Consider the following 20,821-nt stretch of genomic DNA (forward strand, 5'->3'; position numbering starts at 1 on the left):
GAAGCCACCTTTTGTGGTTTGAGATAAGTTGATAAAATTGCCGTTGTCAACCAAATGCACTCAGATGATAATTGTAGTAGTATCTGTCTTGCTATTGTTGTTAAATGTCAGCTACTTCTGTTTAATTATTGAAGACAAGTACAATGTTTCGCAAAATTGCCCCTGTATTCTAAAATGACGCGACGTAGCTTTGTATTGAACGTATAATTTCCAGAAAGGTTTAATTTTTTAATTTCTTTTGTAGTTATAACTTTCTTTTACCGTAAGTAAAATTGCGTTTCTTGATACGATACCATAAGCATGCATGCTACCAGAGGAGGGCAGTGGTGAGTCAAGGAACACTACTGTATCCTCGACAAACATATATGCCGAAATTGGCCTTTTAGTGTGGAATAACGAAATACCTAACTGTCATAACTTAAATAAGCTTGAAAAATGCCCCATTTCATGACAAAGATGGGTTAACTGTTCGGTGTTTTAAAACAGCAGATAGCCCTTTTACTCTTTGTGACGTTTGGATGGCGGGGCAAATGCAAACAAGCGGATATTGCGTATACACTTTCCCGCGTTTTTGTCTCATGATTTTGGGTGCGCTCGTTTCTAATGTATTCCTACTCTTCTGGTAACACCATTCTGCGTTTCGGTACGCAGAACAGCCAACTTAACGTACACTACTATTGTCTATTATTAATATTAGTGGCACAGTGGTTACGGGGGGTATACAAATGGTATTACTCATATAAAGCAATGAAATGTGTTTTTATCCAACTATGTGGGCACGTAAAGGTCGCAAGAAACGGCGTTTCCTCCACAGCGTGCAATCATGTGATACAAATCGAGCACCTTAATGTTTAGTTTCCGGAAGTCCATCCATCCGTGGTTTGTGTTGTCGTAACACTCGGTGGAGTTGGAATTTAAATTCGGTATTTAAAAAAAAAAAAGAAAATCAGATTCTTCAATTTGACATACTTTAAGAATTGCCGTATCTGCTTGTTTGTTAGCGGGATACAAGGATGCCACCGAAGAGGCGTAGTGCTGGGATAATCCAAAACAAAGAGACGAAAAAGAGACCAGAAAGTTCCTCTCCAGACTTTAAAACGAGCCCAGAGTTATCGGTGAAAAAGTAAGCCACCTTAAATTTCATTTGACGTACAATTTAGCAAATGATTAATGAATGAACAGGCTTGTTTCAAGTTAGGTTAAATACTGTCGTTGGCAAACTAATCACTTCAGCTAGCTACGTCTTTTTTAATCGATGCTACGTTCACAGTAAACAATGACATAGCACTAGCACAAACCTCCAAGATCAGTGCGAAGGCTTTATTAAAGGTACTTCCTTTACGAACTTGTTTTACACTATTAGAGAGGTGTTAATTCAACTAAATGTTCGATATTGTAATTGCACTGCATCTTGTTGGGAAATGGCCAGAAAAACTGCTGAGTTAGTATGCATATAAATCGTGTTCTGCCCCCACTTCCTAGGCACAGAGACAAGGATGCTGACTTCGTTGCTCTGTGCACGAGCCTTCATGTGTCTGATCTGGTTTGTGACCGTGCCTGGAAGATGTACAAAAGTCTTCAGGAGTCCCTGGATGAATTTGCTGTACGTACTGCATACATGTACTTGTCATTCAACCAAATTCCTTTCATCTACTCCCTTTTGAACAAATAGTAGCAAGATATCGTTCTACTGGTATTTGATAATATTTGAAAGTTTGGATAACGTTTAGGTCACTATAATAAACTAAATTAATTGATTAAATGCTTCATTGGGACATACAAACAGAAGGAAAAAAAAGATGTATATTAAATTGAAAAGGGCTATTAAATTACATCATTTGGTATGTTCAAAAGGAGTAGGGGCAAGTAAAAAAAACGCACAGTATCCAGTTCTTTGAGGTTTGTTTTAACAACTCAGTTATATTCCAGACAGATTGTGGTCATTTCAATAATTTCTTAGTGATTCCAAGAGTTATGAACTGTCCCGTTTTCAAACATCTCACTTTAGGAAGATCAGAAAAGGTTGTGGGGTGCCTCTCTGTTCGCGGTTGTGACCGACATGGATGCTGCCTCCTTCACCATAACTCAGGTCCTAAAAGCTGTCTCTATGAAGTAAGTACTCATGTTGCTGCAGTACCTGCAAATAAATCGTGTTGATTTGACATTTTGCTGAACTTGAGTCTGCTTAATGTTCTAAGATAAGTATTATATATGTCAATGGATTGTTTATTGGACCCATATTTTTCATATACAGTCACTGTACTTTAAATGTTTGTTTTATTGTTACGCTTCAGTACACTGTGACATGTTTGAAATTTTTGCCTCTCCTCTCAAACTTATAGAGCTTAATCTTTGATACAGATAAGACAAGGCAATGAAGTTAAGAAGTCTGTTGAGGTTGCTGTTGATCTATGTTTTGTGTTTTAATCTTTTCTTCTTCTACAAATCTTTATAGTGTAAAACAGTTTGTGGCTCTGGTTCAGAAGTTGGACATCAACTTGGACACAATAAGCACCAAGGTGAATTCAGCCCTGACACGCTTGGAGAACAAATACGATGTGACTCTGGCTCTTTACCAGAGGTTTGAGAAGTGAGTAAACACACAGATTGATACAGTTAAAGATGCCTCATTTGAAGGCTAAATCGTTTTTTTTTTTCCCCAATGTAATAATACATATTGTCTAGGACATGCAAAAGAATCTTTGCTGAGGTCCCCGAGACAAAGTAAGTTGAGCACATGCGTTGAGCGCTTGGGTTAAACATTGCATGCTGAGGCATTGTTCACTGTCTGGTTTTCCAGGGAGAGTGACATTATACGGACGTGCTGGACAATGTTCCTTTTGGCCAAAGGTTAGTTAAGTGTTTAAAATCACTCACTAGTCACAATCAGGTCAAACTGTTAATACATTGTGTGTTAATACACACTGGAATTATTTGCAATTTATTCAATGTTCTTTTTCTAACTTGTCCTTCCTTTTTGGTTTCAGTTTCTGCATTGGAATGTTTTGGTGGTGATACTTACGATTGCGTTGCCTAACAGTGGACGGCTATACTGTGATGTTGTTTCTCACACAGGAAAGGCCTTGCAGATGGAGGATGACCTGGTCATATCGTTTCAGTTGCTGCTGTGCACGCTGGAGTTATTCATCAAGCGATGCCCTCCTGATCTACTGCAGCCTCTTTACCGTAAGACTGCATCCTCATTGGTTGCAGACTGCAAATTTACAATGTTATGTTATCAGGTTGTAAATTCTTTCTTAGCACATTTTGTGCCCTTGGACCCAGAGGAAATTCTATGGATGAAACTTTGCTTCTTTATACCTTTTTAAAACTTTTTTTTTTTAATGTTAAAACTTGGTAGAGGCGCTGGCTCTCTTGAGTGGTGCCGAGTTAGTAATAATCTATTTTGAATATTATAGTATTGGTACTTATGTGTGCTAAAAGTCACTTCGCTTCCCTTTTTTCTATTTTGCGTCAGGCATCATTTGGACAACCGTGAGGCCATCACTATTTGACAGCTTTCACCTCCCGTCTGTCTGAATGATACCTGAAACAAAATGGTTACAAAGGAATTGTATAGTGACTTTTGGGACACATTTATGTAGTTTTTTATTTTTAATTAATACATTTTCTAACCGCTGATTAACACAAATACTGTTTTAACTACATTGGATTTTGTGACTACGTTCCACTTTGTCAGTTGGACCGTATGCACCCAGTGAGCAAAATCAAGTCTTTATTGTTGTCAGAATCAGCCATCAGCAAAGTCCAGATCCCCGTCACGCGAACGTCACGTCGCAACCAGAACAACGCCAAAGCGCGACCCGTGGAGCCAGAGGTGGACATGCTGCTGCTTGAAAACTTGTGCAAGGAGAATCAATGCAATCTAGAGGAGGTCTGTCTCACTCCGTCTTGTGCTCTGCACTTGAGAAACATCATATTGAAGGTTGATATGTCCTCTTTGTTCGACCCCATGTGCCTTTCTTCATACTAATTGCCTTTGTAGGTTAAAAATGTGTATCAGACCAGTTTCGCCGCCTTCCTTATGTCTCTGGATCTTCTCAAATCTCCCGGCCTTCCTCAGGTATGCCCTGTGAATGTTGTCACAACACGAACCGTTTAGCCTCACTGTGCTCTCACTGTTTACATTAGTTCTCATTTCCTGCCAGCCGCTCATTTGTTGAACATGTGTGTCCGCGCGCGCGATAGCTCTTTGTTATCGTCTTTTCTCCCCTCATCCGTGACGGTTTTCACATGCTGCCAATGAAATCAAGATTTTAAGCTGATAGCGCGCCACTGCTTGCTAACTACCGGTATTCTATAGTTGACGCATCTGAAGCACTCCAGATTTCTGTGTGAAATTTATATAATTTATGTATGCATTTTGAAATGACGTGGTTCTTATGTTTTGACAAAAATACTAATTGTCCGTTCTAGTTAAATGAGAGTAGTTTAATTCCAGTGAAAGCATTTACAATATTTATTTCATTACTTCCCAAGACAAACATCCAAACACGCCTTTAATACATAATAACAATAATAATATGTAAAAATGTATATATTTTTCAATTCAATATCATCATCAACCCACGGCTTTATTTCTCACTCTAGGCCAATAGTGTCAATCAACAGTATGAAGAGCACTACCTCAAGAGTAAAGATATTGATGCGCGACTGTTTTTGGACAGCGATGAGACACTTCTTGTGCCTAAAGTGGATACGTAAGGATTTTAAAATCAAAGCTACCTTCTGATGCAATGGGACTTAAAAAAAAAATCATTCATACATCCTCCCTCCAGGGTACAAGTGGAGAGAACGCCTAAAAAGAACATGATGGAAGAAGATGCCATGCCCATTCCTCAGACTCCAATCAGGTGAGCACTAAGGCTGCCACAAACGATTATTTTGGTAGTCGACTAATCACCAACAGTAGTTGCGATTAGTCGACTAATCGCATCATATATAAATTGCATCATGTTGCACCAGCAAGCATTTGCTCTTATATAACCATAGTTAGTTTACAGCTTGATTCTTTATGTATGTACAAATTAGTGAGATGGTACAACATTCAATTTTGATTAAACTTTGCAACTTGTACCAGCAGTTCTGAGATGTTCATAAATGATGGTGCCGCTTAAATTGAAGTCACTATTGTGGCCTTAAACGTTTTGGCTGCAATTGTTAATATGGGTAATTTAATAGTAGTAAATTGGTCTGCACAATTAATGCCACAGGGGAAAATATCTTTAACTATAAGGAGGAACATATATTTTTTTGTACTATAATTTAATATATCGCAACAAACTTAATCGTGTTTTATTGTTATGTGATGCCAATGAGGGCTTGTGGCAAATATGTCATATTTTGTTACTTCGAATACTGGATGGGCAGATCGATCCAAATATCGATATTATCAATACTAAGCAAGTACTTGGATCGGAACGATACTATTGTCCCGGGTTCGATACTCCGCTCCTCCACCAATTTCCTCGAAGAGGCGCTTCTCTGCGCGAATAGTGCATCCCCCCTCTCGCCCAGGGCCTCCTGCTACTCTCTGAGTCTCTGCCTGAGTGAGTGACTCAGGCACACTTTTAGGCCCTCCCTGGCAGAGAGGGCAACGGGAGAGTGAGAGAGCAGCCGGAACCTAAAGCAATGGCAGAGCCAAACAAGAAGCAGAGCGCGGTGTGGACTTTTTTTTTTTTACAATCACGGTGTGGACTTTTTTTTTACAACAACGGAAAAGGACCGTGCCAAGTATGATATGTGTAATAAAGTGGTCCGCTACTGGGGATAACACCACAAATTTACACAAACACATGAAAAAAGCTGTTGTAGTAGAAGTAATTAATTTTTCCTACTGTTAAAGGTTTTTACATTGCATTGTTTAACCTATTTGCACTACTGACTTTATTTTCAAAACATTCTCCAATGGGAGGTATTTTAGTTGTCATGTTGACATTGTTATATTTGTATTTTCGTTACATTGCTACTTTCTTTGGTTTGACTCTCCTGACTTTTGTTCTGAAACAGTTGTTGTAGTAGAAGTATTTTATTTTTTTACTGTTAAAGTTTGCATTGTAATTATTTAATAAAATATAAAACATTTTTATTGCCTAAAATCTTTGTGCTGTGTTTATCATAATTATAATAAACTAACTCAAGGCGGATCATGACATTTCCAAGAAGTATCGTATGGGCCGATACTAGACTGTATTTACTTTGTATCGTATCGATACCAAAATTCCCAGTATCGCCCACCCCTGGGCATGATACCCCGCCTCACAACTTACAACGCGCTTCTGTATATTGACCCGGATGACCGCGACTGCGCAACAGCCAGCGGGGAAAAGCGCGAGACGAGGCTGTTTCAAGAGCAAAGTAGATCGTCGACGTCGTCGTGATTAGTCGCCTAATCTTGGCAGCCCTAGTGAGCACCACATACATACACATACACGGGAGAATACTCATAGATCATTGCTGGGCGTTTTTATATTATTATTATTATTTTTTATTTTTATTTTTTTGTCTCATCAGAGCCGCCATGACCTCCATTCAGCAGCTGGGGGGAGATCTCACCTCTCGTGGCGACCGGCCATCGACCAATTTGGTGACCTATTTCAAGGCGCGTCTCCACAAATGTTTGCCGTCAATAAAATGTCAACCAATGTCCATGCGTGACTTCCCGCCTCTTTTGTGATATCAGAACTGTACCGTGGATCCAACTCGTGATGTGCTGAAGCGCTTGGAGACAATGGGACTCAAATTCAGCCAAAGGTTTGCTGAGGCAGTTGGCCCGCGCTGCATCACTCTCGGAAAGCAGGTAGAAAGTAACACTCGAGTAGACGCTGAGCAACATATGTGCTGTGTATTGTGCTTAACGTTTTGGGGTTTGTTTTGTTTTATAGAGATTTACACTTGGTGTCAAACTCTACTACAAAGTCATGGAGGCGATGCTAAAATCGGTACTGTATTTGATTCCTATTTGTTTCAGAAAAAGTGTCGTTTAGCAATTTTATTCCAGACAACCTGGTTTTGTCGATAACATTTGGATTCAGAAGACAAGAAATCAGCATTTCATCTTTTTTTCTACATACTTAATTCTGCATCTGACAGACAACTTAGAAGGTAGTGTCATTTATAAGAAAAGCATTTTTTTTTTTCGATAAGAAAACGTGTGGGCTATGGCCAATTTTTTTTCCCCCCAGCTTCACAAGGGCTTCTTTTTGTACTCATAGACGGCTTTCTCTTCATATGTTGGTTTCAGCTCTAACTAATATAAATGTAATCTTCACAAGCAAAACCATTCTTCTGATTCCATTCCATTCCAAAACCAAAATTTCATTTCTTTAGGTACATGTTAAATATCACACTCATATCGATATCACCGTTACTCAACATCCATATTGCATATTGCATGTTTTTCCAATATCGTGCAGCACTACTAGCAAGTAGGCAACAAAGTTGTGAATCAGATCCAGATGTAAATACCTGAAAATAAATGTGGAATTTTTGATGACAACATTGAATATTTTCAGTCACAGCAGTGCATCATCAAAGTGAAGAAGCCATTTTCAACACTTTAGATTTGTCAATAATTTGTAAAAATAACTCCCACACATGTGGACTGACCAGTAGTATAGATTTTTGAAAAAATATGAAATTTACTAACTTGTGAGGTTTCGGCATGACGCCAAGCGATATGTAAGGGGAAAAAAAACAATTATTCAAAAGTATTAGGTGTAAATAGTTAACTTTATCATTGGATTGAGATTCCTGTACTATAATACTTTCCTTGTTGCTACTTTCTCTCGCCCTCTAGGAAGAGAAACGACTTTCTGTGCAAAATTTCAGGTACTATTGATTTGAAACTTTTCTAATCATGAGTTAATTTCTACTTAACTTGACGTTTCTACGTGCTTTTTCTTGTTGTGATACGGAATTTGATGAAGCATTCTTGGTCTTAATTCACTGATAATCCATTTCAGCAAACTGCTCAATGACAATACATTCCACACATCACTCTTGGCCTGTGCTCTGGAGGTTGTCATGGCAACATACAGAGGTGTGTTTTTTTAAAATATTGTTCAAAGTTTAAAAATGGACTCTTATCATGTTCATCTGGAATGTGAACTTACGCGAACATTGGTTGGCTTCTCATTATTAGAGAGCAGTTTTAAGACTGGGGGATACAATAATGGCCGTAGTGGTGGCGACCCAGGCGAAGCGGACCTGTGCTTTCCGTGGATCCTGGACGTTTTGAACCTCAGCGCCTTTGACTTCTACAAAGTCATCGAGAGTTTTGTCAAAGCAGATGTGACTCTGAGCAAAGACATCGTCAAACATCTTGAGACCTGTGAGAACCTCATCATGGAACGTATCGCATGGAAGACGGTCAGTGAGATTTAGCGAGTCACGTACACACACATGAACGATGATAAAATCCATTCAGTTTTGTCTGTAATTGTGCTGTGTCATCATGTGATCCCATCGTATATAAGTCAAGCGGGCTGACTTTGGTTACATCTCATCTGTACTTGTCTGCAGCTGGAATGTTGTAGAGTCATTAATACGAGTCTGCACAGAACTGAGTACCATTCTAGTTAAGGGGGGAAGTCAACTCCAAAAATTATTTGCAATGTGTTTTATGTGTCTTCATTATGGCATTCTGATACTGTATTGTGTTTGTGGGATATGAGTTAAGCAGCGAAATCTCAGGAGCGGCCATTTTCAGAGAACAGGTGATCTGTGATTGGTCATTGTCTGAGCCCTGAGCAACTGTGACATTGTGTCATTTTCAGTCGACAGAAAGTGACAAAATGGCCGACCAATGAGATCACTAAAAACGATTGGATTTTGCTGCTTTACTCCTATATCACAATATTAATCAGAATGCCGGGCTTTGTCTAGTGGAGCTGCATGGAGCATATTTTTGTAAAGAACATTTTTGGATTGACTTCCTTTTTAAAGAAATGTTTTCCCATATCAATGCCTCCCGCTACTTCTTCCACCAGGAACCCCCCTGCTCAGAACGCTACTGGAAAAGTAGTAGATGAGCGGGTTAAGGCAGCAGTTGAAGCTGGCCATTGACAACACCACTGGGTGCGCAGCCTTTGTCACCTTGGCCAGGCCGCAGCTGGGCAGCAGCCCCACGTGCGTGAGCGTGTAGCCCAGCAAGTTGACGTGATAGGGGATAAAGCAGAGCATGAAGACCCCCAGCACCCAGTAGATGAGGGAGAGAGCGTGCTGGCGGCCACGGCGCCGTCCGCGGCCGCCGTGTCTGGACTGCCTGAGAGCACTCAGCACCCGGCAATAACTATAGAGAAGGATGGCTGTGGGCAGCAGGAATAAGGCCATCACTACACCCAGGGCTGTTAGTATGACTGCGCGGTGGCGCTGTGAGCTCGGGTCCAGCAAGCAGGGATGGTCCTGGCGGGCGGCCGCAGAGCGCAACACGGGCAGACTGACGCTAAGTCCCAGCACCAAAAACCAGATGGCCCCACTTAGGAGCCGCGCATTGCGCGCCCTGCGTCGCGCCGACACAAACGGGCGCACCACAGCTAAGTAGCGGTCCATAGCGATGCACACCAGGAAGAAGATGCCCCCATACATGCTGATGTATTTGAGCGTGAAAGTGAATTGGCAGTATGCTGCCCCAGGACTCCAAGCATCTTCCAACTTGGAGGACAGCGCTCGGGCCTTTTGGCGGTAGTAGTAGATTCGGAGCGGCAGAGAGGCGATAAAAAACAAGTCAGCTGTCGAGAGGTTGGCCAAGTAGATGCCCGTGCTGTTCGCGGCGCAGCGAGAGCCGCTGCACAGTCCGCGCAGAGCCAGGCTGTTAGTGGCCGAGCCCAGTAGGAAGATGATGCTGTAGGACACTTGGTAGAACGCGAAGCGGTAGCTGGTGTCCACAGTGCAGATGGACGGAGATGCGCTTTGATTGACAGCCATGGTGCTGTTCCACACCTCCATGACTTAAGAGATGCTGTAAATCCCGACGTCTCCCCCTGCACGAAATGAGGTCGTTTTACGAGAACATAAAATGTAAGACGGAACACGTTCATGAGCTTGTGTTGGAGCAGTTAAATCAGTGGCAGGTAAAAACCTAATGAAGCTAGTTGTCAACCACTTTATGAAGTGTATATTTACAGAGGCTATAAGCACACAACTGCACCAGACAGTTGGCTTCATCTTTGATGGTGGTCAACAATAGTTTTTGGCAATAAAGGTGTTCCTTTTTCCATGGAAGAGGTGGGCAACAGATGCGTGTGACCATGTGGAACATGCTTTTAAAGTTATTCTTTGTTGTAAGTTGATCTATATTTCTTTTTTTGTTTTCTTTTCTCGCAAAATATTTACTTCTTCCTAGGGGGCTGCGTCAAATTGAGGAGCGCTGCTGTTTTTTAAGCAAGATTTTTAGCTGAATTTAAATGATACAAAAGTGTTTAGGAAGTTCTTTACACCCCCAACAGATTTGTTAGAAAATATCAGGCTTCCTTTCAAAATTAATTTGTATTTTTTTATATGGCATACTATCCAACAAAATACTTCCACAATTTCAGGTCATTTGTTGCAAATTAGATTTGGCATTTTGCAAACATTTTTATTGATCCAATGAATTGTAAAAAAAAAAAAAAAATAGTACACATCAATGAAAGTGTGGCAAACTGGAATTGTACAAAATGACTACTTTCAAAAACTTTCAACCACAGATGAGTCCAACCAACAAAATTCTGAAAATTTACAGAAAATGAAAAAGCTTCAGCCAAAGGGGATGTACCCATTTCAGTTGAGTACTGTATACCATCCTATTTATTCTTGGTGTTAAAAATCAGTCATCTGTCTGATTTCAAACTTTATAATACGCTACCTTCGTTTCATGAACGGATAGTATTGAAAGTTGTAAGGTTCTCACTCACCAGGATGTCGCTGTGACACTGTCAAGAGACGGTTAGGATGCTGCAGCACAACGCATACATGCTGACATGTTCTCTCTCTGCTCCCTCACACCTGACATTGTTCTTTTCACTGTGCATTTTGCTCATCTGGACCTTGAGTAGGCAACCAATCGCATTGTTTGAGGTTGGCCTTATATTGACCTGTTATCGTTTCCAGCCGAACTGTGACCAACATTCAAAATGAAATTTCAAATTGAGGACCTATGTTTATGGCTGCTTGTTAAAAACCTACAAGGATGAGGGCAGTTAACCATTAACTGTATTTGTCAACCAACCGACCTACTCTCAAGTACGTGTGTTCTTCCGAATCAAAATAGGTAGTAATGGTTAAAGAAAATCTCTCCCATTTTAAAGTTAGCTGTCAAACTAAATATCAAACAGAGAATGACATGTTTTGTGTTAAAGGGGATGTCAACCCAAACATATTTTTTTCCAGAATATATTCTATGCAGGCCCACTAGTTGAAACACAGCATTCTGATTAATATTGCGGAATATGAGAAATCCACCCATTTTTAGGTAGCTCAGGGGGCGGCCATTTTGTCACTCCTGTCGACTGAAGATGACATCGCAGTTGCTCAGGGCTCAGATAACGACCAAACATGGCTGAGTTTCAGAAAACAGGTGAGCCAAATGGTGACAAAATGGCCGCCCCCTGGGATGGCTCAAAGTCGGTGCGTAACTTATATTCCACAAACACAGTACTAATCAGAATGCCATATTTCAACTAGTGGGCCTGCACAGAACATATTCTTGGGAAAAAATAAGTTTGAGTTGAAATCCTTCTAAGGAAATTGTGCTATCTTAATGCTAGCACACAATGTAGAACGCCATAGATGGGCTAAATAGCATTGGCGTTGTGGCATAACCCTTTAAGAAGTGTACGTTTGAACAAAAATGTCAGTGCAACACATGTAGACAGACAGTATAACAATACTCACAGCCATCTATATCTTTTCTGCGCAAGCCACTATTATTGCATATTACTGAGCCATTTGTGACCCTCTCTTCCAATGCACATCCATGTCTGTTTTATACCGCCCCCTGTTGACCAAGATGCACACAACAGAAGGAGCGACAAAATGAAGTAATCATCATGTGTCAGGGTGTTTCATGGTTTTTTTAATTACAAAAAATAATTTGATAGTTTTGTTTGTTTCATTACCTCTGAATAGGATAAAATCACTTTTGTTACTGTTTGATAGGAATAATACCAAATTCCTCTCAGTCTTGGAGGTTTCATCATTATTCTTGGTGTGTACATTTTAGTCTGAAATCCGACACGTTTCTCGGGGCATGTTGGTGCTCGCATGCTGATGTTTTAGAGGTGCTGAGGCATTTCCCCGTGTCAGAGCAGACCCTCGGGCAAAGCTCCCTGACAGGAATGTTGTAGCGCTCAGTCTTGCACACACAGCTTTTGCAAGAAAGGACAACTTTGGCATGCATTCATGCTACACTTAGTGTTTTTGCATTTGTCAGTTGACAGTTTGCTCGGTTTCTCATATTTGAATAATCTGGAATTTGTATTTCACCAGGCATTCATGATAGGACTCCCTCTTTTTCATTTGACCTGGATATTTACCTTTTGATATAACGGAGAGATAAAAGCAAAGCGCCTGAAGTTTGCTTCATGACAGATTCACTTTAGTTCACTTTAGACCAGTTGTAATGTTATTATAAACAGTTGCCTAGTAAGGTTTTGGTTCATCATTTACCACACCTGAAAGCTATTGAGTCATTGTGTGTTTGTGGCGTCAAACCTTTTACAGTTGTGATGTAATTGTATGACTCAGTCGTGCAGACCTATAGTTTGGTTACACAGTAATGGCCGACGCGTGAAGATAAACGCCACACGACACTTCTTATCAGGCGGAGTTCAACCCTTAACTGCTTTATTTACTTTCAGAATGAAGCTGTCTGAGGGAGTACCGCTCAATAAAGTGCCTGAAAGCCTTCAGAGACTTGAAGTACATAGAAACTACACCAAGAAAGTAAAAGAAGAGTACATCAAAAAAGCTGTAATACTGGCTTCAGCACAGGAAAAAAAAAAAAAAAATACATTTGACATGCAGAAAAAATGTTTCTTTTTCTTTCAGAAGCGTCGGTACAGTCACAGTCGCAAGTCAGTGAGCGTATTGTTACCATGACATGAGTATTGATCCGGTCAAACGTCTTCCTGGTTATGGGCCGAAGAAGGGTCCGTGTCTTTCGTCCCACTCGTTCGCGTCCGTTCAAACGATGTCTTTTGCTCTTGCTCACCGTTTCAGTTGTGAGTCCTTGTATTTTTCACCAAGAGTCTGTGTTTGAGGACGTCACATGTTGGGGTTGCCTTTAGACTCGGAACCCTTTTTATCGGTCAACTTGGTTTTCAGAGACCTCAAGGCCAGACTTTTGGGTGTCGAATTCGGACTGCTCTGCGCGCTGTCCCCGTGCAACCTGTCGAGAAGCCTGGCGCCGTTGTGCCACACGGTGGACTTGCGCTTGATGGAGCTCTTAATGGTCTCCGACGTGAAGTAATAAACGACGGGATCGAAGCAGCAGTTGGTCACGGCTATGCACAGCGAAATGGGGTAGATGGTTCTAACCACATGTTCGGCGTAACACCCTTTGAGGGCTTTTGTCCGGACCAGAGAGTAGAACATGAGATTAATGTTGTAGGGGATGAAACAGAAGCAAAAGATGAGTAGATGCACAATTATCATCCTCAAAATCTTTGTCTTATTGATGCTGCCGCCACGGCTGATTGTCTGGGGTTTCTTCAAAGTCTGGAGAACCCTCACCGAGCAGAAAACGTTGACCATCAGCGGGATCACAAAGCCCACCGTCTCGATAAACATCACCACCTTGGACAGCTCTGACTTCCACTGGTTACTGGAGTAGTTTTCAAAGCAGTAGTTGGACGAAGAGTTGACGTTTTTGGGCGACGTGGTGTCCAGGAGGAACCCGGTGGGGATACTTCCAGACAGAACCAGCACCCACACCGTAACGCAGGCCACTTTGGCGTTCCGCTTGGTCCGAATTTTTTGCGAGCGAAACGGGTGCACGATGGCCAGAAAGCGGTCGACGCTGATGCAGGTGAGGAAGAGGATGCTCCCGTACATGTTGGTGTAGAAAAGTGCCACGGAAATCTTGCACAGCTCGCTTCCGAACATCCATTCCCGCTTGATGAAGTAGACGATCCGAAAAGGCAGGCTGAGGACGAAGAGAGAGTCTGAAACGACGAGGTTCACCATGTACGTGGTGGTTTCGTTCCTCAGCTTCAGCGTGCACCCAAAAATGTAGACCGCCACCAGGTTGAAGAGGAATCCAAAGATGAACACCAGGCTGAAAACGGCGCTGTACAGAGGGTACTTGAAGTCGTCGCTCTTGTTGCACTTCAGGGAAGTGTGCGCGGCACCTAGTGTACCGTTGAACATTTTGAAATCAAGCTGTAACGTTTACAGAGTGGAGTAGTTGTCCTGTGTCATTGCCAGTCCAAAAAACCTGTTTATCCACCAGTCTGTAATAGTCCATTTGTTTACATTTGCCTTGGGGGAGAAAAACGGCCCCCGAAATGCTGAAGGAGCTTCCACAGCTCGACTCCCAAAATTGTTTTGCTGTATCCAACCGTGTTAGTCCTTGCACTTTGTTATAATAATCGCCGATGGTGGCAAGCTCTCACATTGTTCACTTTTGTTCTTCAGTTGATATTGTGTTCCTGTTCCTTAAAAGTGACACGGTGCGTGTCCTCAGCCATACAAACACGAAGTGATCCTTTTTTTTTTTTTTTTTTTTTTTTAAATGTGTGTGTGTGTGTCTCTTCTGTGTTTCCTGGAGCCAGCCTGCTCGGTCTGAAGGTCTTTTACGAGCTGCTAGCCTGTCAGACGATCCAAGACAAAAGAAAAGGGAGGAGCCTCACTCAGGCCAAAGCCTTCACACTTCTACTGTTTTTGCTCCTACCTAAAATTTCAATATTAATACAGTATAGCAACTCGTTTTTCCACAATATCTTGACTTCCATTTTATTGGCTGCTATGTGTGTGTTATACGCTTGTTAACCTTGCTGCTAACATGGGGGATTTTTGTTTTAAAGCAGTGTTATAAAGCAGTGTTTCATTTTTGGCTTTGCTACCAAACCATCTGTCAGTGAAAACTGGGTTTGTCAAATGCCATTGGCTCAGTACGGATGTGGTCGGACTGCAAAAAAAGAACACACTAGCTGCAGGTCCGTACCTGCAGCTGCTGCGTGGGAACCGCACCCTACTTGTTGCCTTATGAGCTCATCTCGTGTCTGTGTGTACATGTGGATAGAAAAGATACCAAAGCGTTAAGTAGTGTGTGGATTATAAATGAGATATTCATATATGGGGGGGGAAAATGCTGGTTTTCTGATTAGATTCCAACTTTTTTTTTATGATAATCTTTGTGAAAATGGCTGCAGTAAATTTAACACAGCACACTCAGATTTTATCTACCATATGAATATTACAGCCAGAATCCACACATCCTGGGGGCCCTCAGAAAATTAGACCTGGGGGCCCTCTATTCATGTCTATTATATTGATTACTGTGTGGTCATACACCGACTATAAAGTTACTGTTACACTGCTGTAACTACAGCTCTGTCAGTGTTTACATTTCTGTATTCTCAGCATGACGTTTTTACAAATGTCTGGTATTTAATTTCAAAATGTAGCACATTCATCTACAAGAGAAAACTAGGCTTTATTCACACAACAGAGGTGTTTCTAATTTGTTCTGTTAGTGTTTTGTTATGACATTGTGCAGTTGTATATCTATATTTGGTACAATTCTGGATCTACCCTTTTGCAATCCAAGTTGAGGATAAATGGTATAGAATATGGATGTTCTTTCTTTTGTCTTGGGCTTTCTACCGTTGTAATGCCATCTCTTTTTTTTTTTTTTAACATATCTTCATGAGGCTGTGATATCTCTTTCAAAAGTTGCCTTTTCTTGCATCTCACAGGATTCGCCTCTCTTCGAGCTGTTGAAGCAGGAGCACGAGGGCGGTGCAGTGGAGCAAGCGGAGGCGCCTGCGACTTTCAGCCAGCCGTTACAGCACGGCCACACGGCCGCCGATCTGTGAGTCCACCACCGTCCAACACTTCATTGTTGCAAAAGCACCATGGATCAGAATGGTGAATTTCATGAGCGAGTCACTTTGTGTGCACACTTAGGAATGTGATTCATTGCAATTAGAAAGAGGAAGTGCCTTGTATAGCAAGACAACAAAATTTGGGGAGGGTAACCTAACCGTAGGGTAGGCTACACAATGGGGTAACGCGCACTTGCATATCGTAAGAAGAAAATCTTGGCAGCCGTGCATTTTCTGTTTGTTAAATCTGTTTTTCTTTGTGTCAGGTATCTGTCCCCCGTTCGTCCGTGCCTTCGCGTCTTGCCTCCTGACTCCCCCTCCACACCTGGCTCTCAAGCCGCCGCCCCCCCACCGAGCCAGCCTGCAGCCCAAATTGCGGGCCAAAACCCTCGGCAGCCCAAGTCCAACTCACTCAGTCTCTTCTATAAGAAATGTATGATTTAGCACAAAAATGTAATTTTTCCGTACAAATCTACTTGTGTGGTTGCATTTTTTTTTTTCTTTGCTGCAAGTTGGTAGCTGACGAGGATCAGCCGGTGACTAATTTTTTTTGCAATTTGGTCTAGTCTGCCCCGTTGCTTGGTAGGCGGTCGGCTCGAATTCTTACAGAGCCACTGATGTTTGTGCGGTTCCCCCCATGTAGTATACCGGCTGGCCTACACCAGACTGAAGATGCTCTGCTCCTATTTGCTGTCCCCCCATCCGGAGTTGGAACCCATCATCTGGACGCTCTTCCAGCACACTCTGCAGCACAAGTACGAACTGATGAGAGATCGGCACCTGGACCAGGTAGCCCGACAATTTTGAGTCTCGCTCTTCTATCTTAATATTTTTTTTTCCACTCAGCATCTCCCTCCACATGTTCTCTTTTAGATAATGATGTCAGCCATGTACGCCATATGCAAAGTTAAGAGTGTGGATCTGCGCTTCAAGGCCATTGTGTCGTCGTACAAGAACATGCCCAACACCAACCAGGAGGTGGCGATGTCTTTCAACAGGCCTCTTTTTTTTTTTTTTAAGGCTTCTTAATGTAACATGACAGTCGGTTTATGTGCAGACTTTCAAGCACGTGTTGATCACAGAGGGCCACTACGACTCCATCATCGTCTTCTACAACCAAGTGTTCATGCAGAGGCTGAAAACCAACATCCTGCAATATGCGTCAACAAGAGTGAGGCGACCTTCTACCCATATATTGTGCCCCATTTCCACCAAGATGTCGTTCGTTTCAGTTTGCTTTGCAGATTTTTTTAATGTTTCCATTGTCAAAGGTTAAACATGCTTCATGTTGAACAATGAAAGATTTATTTTCAAAATCTCAGCAACACATTCAAGAGAATCTGAATTTCATCACGAGGGATTTCCCGAACATGTGATCGGAATTTCGTTCTGATGGCGTGGTCGGAATTTGGAATTAGATTTGGGGGTCAATGGCATTTGACAAAGGTCGGTTTTCTTCATTTTCTGAAATTTTATTGGCCACTAATGCACATCCATTAGTTAACAATATGCCTAAACATTACAATTCACCGTATTAAGAAATTAAACAACCAAACAATACATACAATTCACATTCATACGTTTCATCACTAGAATAGTTAGCATACTAACGTCACTCGCTATCAACACTTAGCGCCAGAGGAGCGTTCAATGCCTCCTCACATTGTGGCACATCTCAGCACTACGTCAATGAATTTATCAAATGCCAACAATTACTAATAGTAAGACAACGTGGGCTTTATAACATCAAGTATTTCTTAATAAAGCGTGTTTTACTTCGAATAACTTTTCACCGCAATCCGATTCTGAAAGCCACGAAACAGTGACGTGAAGTCTTCAGTCGGCACATAGACGACCGAAGGACGATCCTCGCAAAAGTGGCGGTAATGTTCGTTATTATATTTTATTTTTTATTTAGCAAACGCAACAGGAAACCAGTGACAAACATAGATGCAAAGAAATATATTACAGAAATAGTCTCATGAATTCGGTTATCTGTGTTGTGGTCCAATTTGTGTTTTGCCGGGTTGTGTTGTTTCCGAGGTTAATGAATGCGTCGCGCGGCTCGCTGGATGGGAGGGGCTGCGAGCGAGAGGAGCGGAGGACGAAGAGGAGAGCCGTTGCACTTTTTTGACTGAACGGTTGCCGTACTGTATTGGCGTCGGCTGCGGCCCACAGTAGCCGGTTGGACTAATAAAAACGTGAACGTAAAAACGCTACAATATATTTTAAAGCGTGACGTCCTCGGCAGGCGCGAAGGACCCGATCACGTCTGCTACCCACACCGGCTTGCTGCGGTCTGCGGGCCGGGTCTAATAATAAAGCAATATCATCCCAGTGGCCGTAGAAAACCTACGTAGTTTCCTGGACTCGCCATTTTAGCCTGGACACCCCAATAAATAACCTGGTGAATGCTTTGTTTACCAATTCGATAAATCTAATGCACTCAAACAGAGGAATCCCTCATTCTGTATGAATGCTTATACATTTTTGTAAAGCGTCCTGCAGATTGATATGGTTTGCTGTTTATTTTCCCTCCAGCCGCCTACCCTCTCTCCGATCCCGCAAATCCCACGCAGCCCTTATAAATTTCCCAGTTCACCTCTGCGTGTGCCCGGAAGCAGCAACGTGTACATTTCTCCTATGAAGAGCTCACGCTCCCCCGGCATCATGACTCCTCGCAGCAGGTCAGCGCCTCACAGTGGCACCGCATCAATGTCGGTGTCCCCTTGACTGATTGCCTGATCTTGTTTGTCTCTCTGCAGAATGCTGGTTTCCATCGGAGAATCATTTGGGGTACGCTCCGTTTGTTTTAGTTTTCCACGATGCATATTCCACAACTTTGTCTGGATGAATTATTGCAAAGTCTTCCCTTTTTTCTTTTTTTTTTTTAATGTTACATTGTCACGTGTAGCCGCCTAATCGCTTCCAGAAGATCAACCAGATGGTCAGTAGCAACGAGCGCTCCCTGAAGAGAGCCACAGATCACGGAGGCACTCCCAAAATTCTGAAGCGGTTACGATTTGATGTGGATGGGCAAGATGAGCCCGATGGAAGGTTGGTGAAAAATGCCCTCATGTGGCATGAGAGGAAATTACATCCATTTTTTTTCAATGTATATTTTGTGTGTTTTTTAAAAAAATAGCAAATCTGATGGAGATTCAACACTGATCCAGAGGCTCAATGATTTGAGTAAGTAAAGAACTGCTTCGTTTACGTTGTCAAATTTTAACACCTATGATTCATCCAATGAGTCAAATAGATCAGTTGATTGCCCATCGAACACACGGCTACTTTTCTATGCAGCTTCCGCCCGTAGTCGCATGCAGGAACAGAAGATGAAGGAGGATGCGGAATCCCGAAAGGCGCAACAGTAAAATCTACTGAGCTGTTGGTCACAATGTGAACTCTCGTTTTATGTGAAATCTGAGTTTTTCTGTACATTTAGTGTGTGGTTTTAGTTTTTATTTAATGTTTTTGTAAGGAATAATTTGTGAATATTAGGCTGGGGTAACCAAATGCTGATTGTTTTTCATTTCATGTGAGATTAGGTGCTGCTTTTATTTGGGTTTGAATCTGTCGAAGCATAACTGAGACCCAGTACCGACTTGTCTTGCTACCAAACATTTTTTGGCGAGGAGTGGATTTTTCACAATGTCATTTTGAAACTGTTAAATGATGCAACATTTGCTAATTCAGTATACAGTGGATATAAAGATTCTATGCGCATGTTCAAATGACAGGGTTTTGCAATATAAAAAAAATACGATGATAAAAAAAATGTACAACTTTATGCGGCCTATAACTTGTCCAACTCTATTTTAATTTTAGTCATTTTGCAAAGGAAAGTACACATAAACAGCTGATGATGTAGTGTGTACTCCTTATAACTGTTTAGGGTTAACCAATCAAATTTAAAAAATTGACATGGCGGTTAGCACAAAATTGCAACTTTTTCAAGTACCATGGATTATACTTTTTATTTCTGCTGTGTCTATTTAGATGAGGTTTCAATAATCCTATAAGCGTACAGATCTTTGTGTTGAAATCTGTTTTACTTGTAATTGAGAATTTGCAGAGCTCAGTGATTGTTTTGGGGATATTTGGGCAAGAATACAAAACATCAGGTTTCCTCTTCATCCAAATGTCTGCATTTTAATTGTCTTTTGCGTAGGAAGGAAGCACCTCTTGAACCTGTCCAAAATATTTAGTGACTTAAGTGTCCTTTTTTTTTTTTTTTTTGCTAGTATTTGTGTTGAAAAAAAATCCTACCCTTGTTTTAAAAAAAAGTTATAGGAATGTTATTTATCAGAGTTTTAAAATCAAATATCGCTTTTATTTTGACTTGTATTAAGCAGCTTCTCGAAATTGTTCTAAATATTCATTTTAATAAAGTAGTGATTTGTTTAGGGATTTTTGTACTTTTGTACACTTTTCACCGTTCACTCGCCTGGAGCTGATCTTTGCACTTGAGCGTTGTTATCTAGCCCATCACAAACTAAGGTACAGGTACTTCATTTTGTTTACTGTCTAACAAATATTTCATACCACCGCCAGATACAAGTGTTATTATTTCATTGCAAAACACAACCGCTTGATAAAGGAAACTGAAATTGGGATGTGTAAATGAAACTTATTTGTCTCACATGCTCTATAATCACGCTTATGTCTTTTAGCAGTCTTTAAGCAAAGAAAACGATGTGCTTTTGACATGTTTTAAATTCCAATTTTAGGAGCAGTGCAGGCGCGCCCCAACGATCTTTATAAATGTG

General features: G+C 41.5%; 2 protein-coding genes across 3 annotated transcripts; one reads left to right on the forward strand and one right to left on the reverse strand.

The window, feature by feature from the left end:
* The first annotated feature begins 632 nt into the window (after positions 1-632).
* On the forward strand, positions 633-20,462 carry rb1 (retinoblastoma 1). 2 transcript variants are annotated; one of them, XM_086012654.1, is made up of 28 exons: positions 633-643; positions 1,002-1,123; positions 1,483-1,603; positions 2,009-2,112; positions 2,456-2,590; positions 2,686-2,724; positions 2,801-2,850; positions 3,076-3,186; positions 3,750-3,895; positions 4,007-4,084; positions 4,612-4,721; positions 4,800-4,874; positions 6,535-6,622; positions 6,704-6,820; positions 6,906-6,962; positions 7,820-7,851; positions 7,986-8,062; positions 8,165-8,391; positions 15,921-16,036; positions 16,316-16,482; positions 16,693-16,838; positions 16,923-17,027; positions 17,107-17,220; positions 18,591-18,736; positions 18,815-18,845; positions 18,964-19,106; positions 19,195-19,241; positions 19,356-20,462. In XM_086012654.1, exons 2-28 carry the CDS (start codon positions 1,014-1,016, stop codon positions 19,424-19,426), a joined length of 2,763 nt encoding a protein of 920 aa, XP_085868780.1. In that variant the 5' UTR covers positions 633-643; positions 1,002-1,013; the 3' UTR covers positions 19,427-20,462. The 2 variants fall into 2 exon arrangements, with proteins under 2 accessions (XP_085868780.1, XP_085868778.1); XM_086012652.1 differs by lacking the exon at positions 633-643 and adding an exon at positions 838-923.
* On the reverse strand, positions 12,830-14,783 carry LOC147133232 (lysophosphatidic acid receptor 6-like). Its single transcript, XM_086012655.1, has one exon. The coding sequence runs from the start codon at positions 14,368-14,370 to the stop codon at positions 13,267-13,269; it is 1,104 nt and encodes a 367-aa protein (XP_085868781.1). The 5' UTR covers positions 14,371-14,783; the 3' UTR covers positions 12,830-13,266.
* Positions 20,463-20,821: the final 359 nt, after the last annotated feature.

Source organism: Filicampus tigris, chromosome 17 (assembly GCF_054856515.1).
Source record: "Filicampus tigris isolate MCC_2025a chromosome 17, RoL_Ftig_1.0, whole genome shotgun sequence".
NCBI classification, from domain to species: domain Eukaryota; kingdom Metazoa; phylum Chordata; class Actinopteri; order Syngnathiformes; family Syngnathidae; genus Filicampus; species Filicampus tigris.

Bases quoted from the DNA above. Each gene is read 5' to 3' on its own strand.
- rb1 (XM_086012654.1), top strand. From the start codon at position 1,014: ATGCCACCGAAGAGGCGTAGTGCTGGGATAATCCAAAACAAAGAGACG. The intron at 1,124-1,482 runs GTAAGCCACCTT...CCCACTTCCTAG, and splicing joins CCAGAGTTATCGGTGAAAAA to GCACAGAGACAAGGATGCTG. The intron at 6,623-6,703 runs GCGCGTCTCCAC...TTGTGATATCAG, and splicing joins ATTTGGTGACCTATTTCAAG to AACTGTACCGTGGATCCAAC.
- LOC147133232 (XM_086012655.1), bottom strand. From the start codon at position 14,370: ATGTTCAACGGTACACTAGGTGCCGCGCACACTTCCCTGAAGTGCAAC.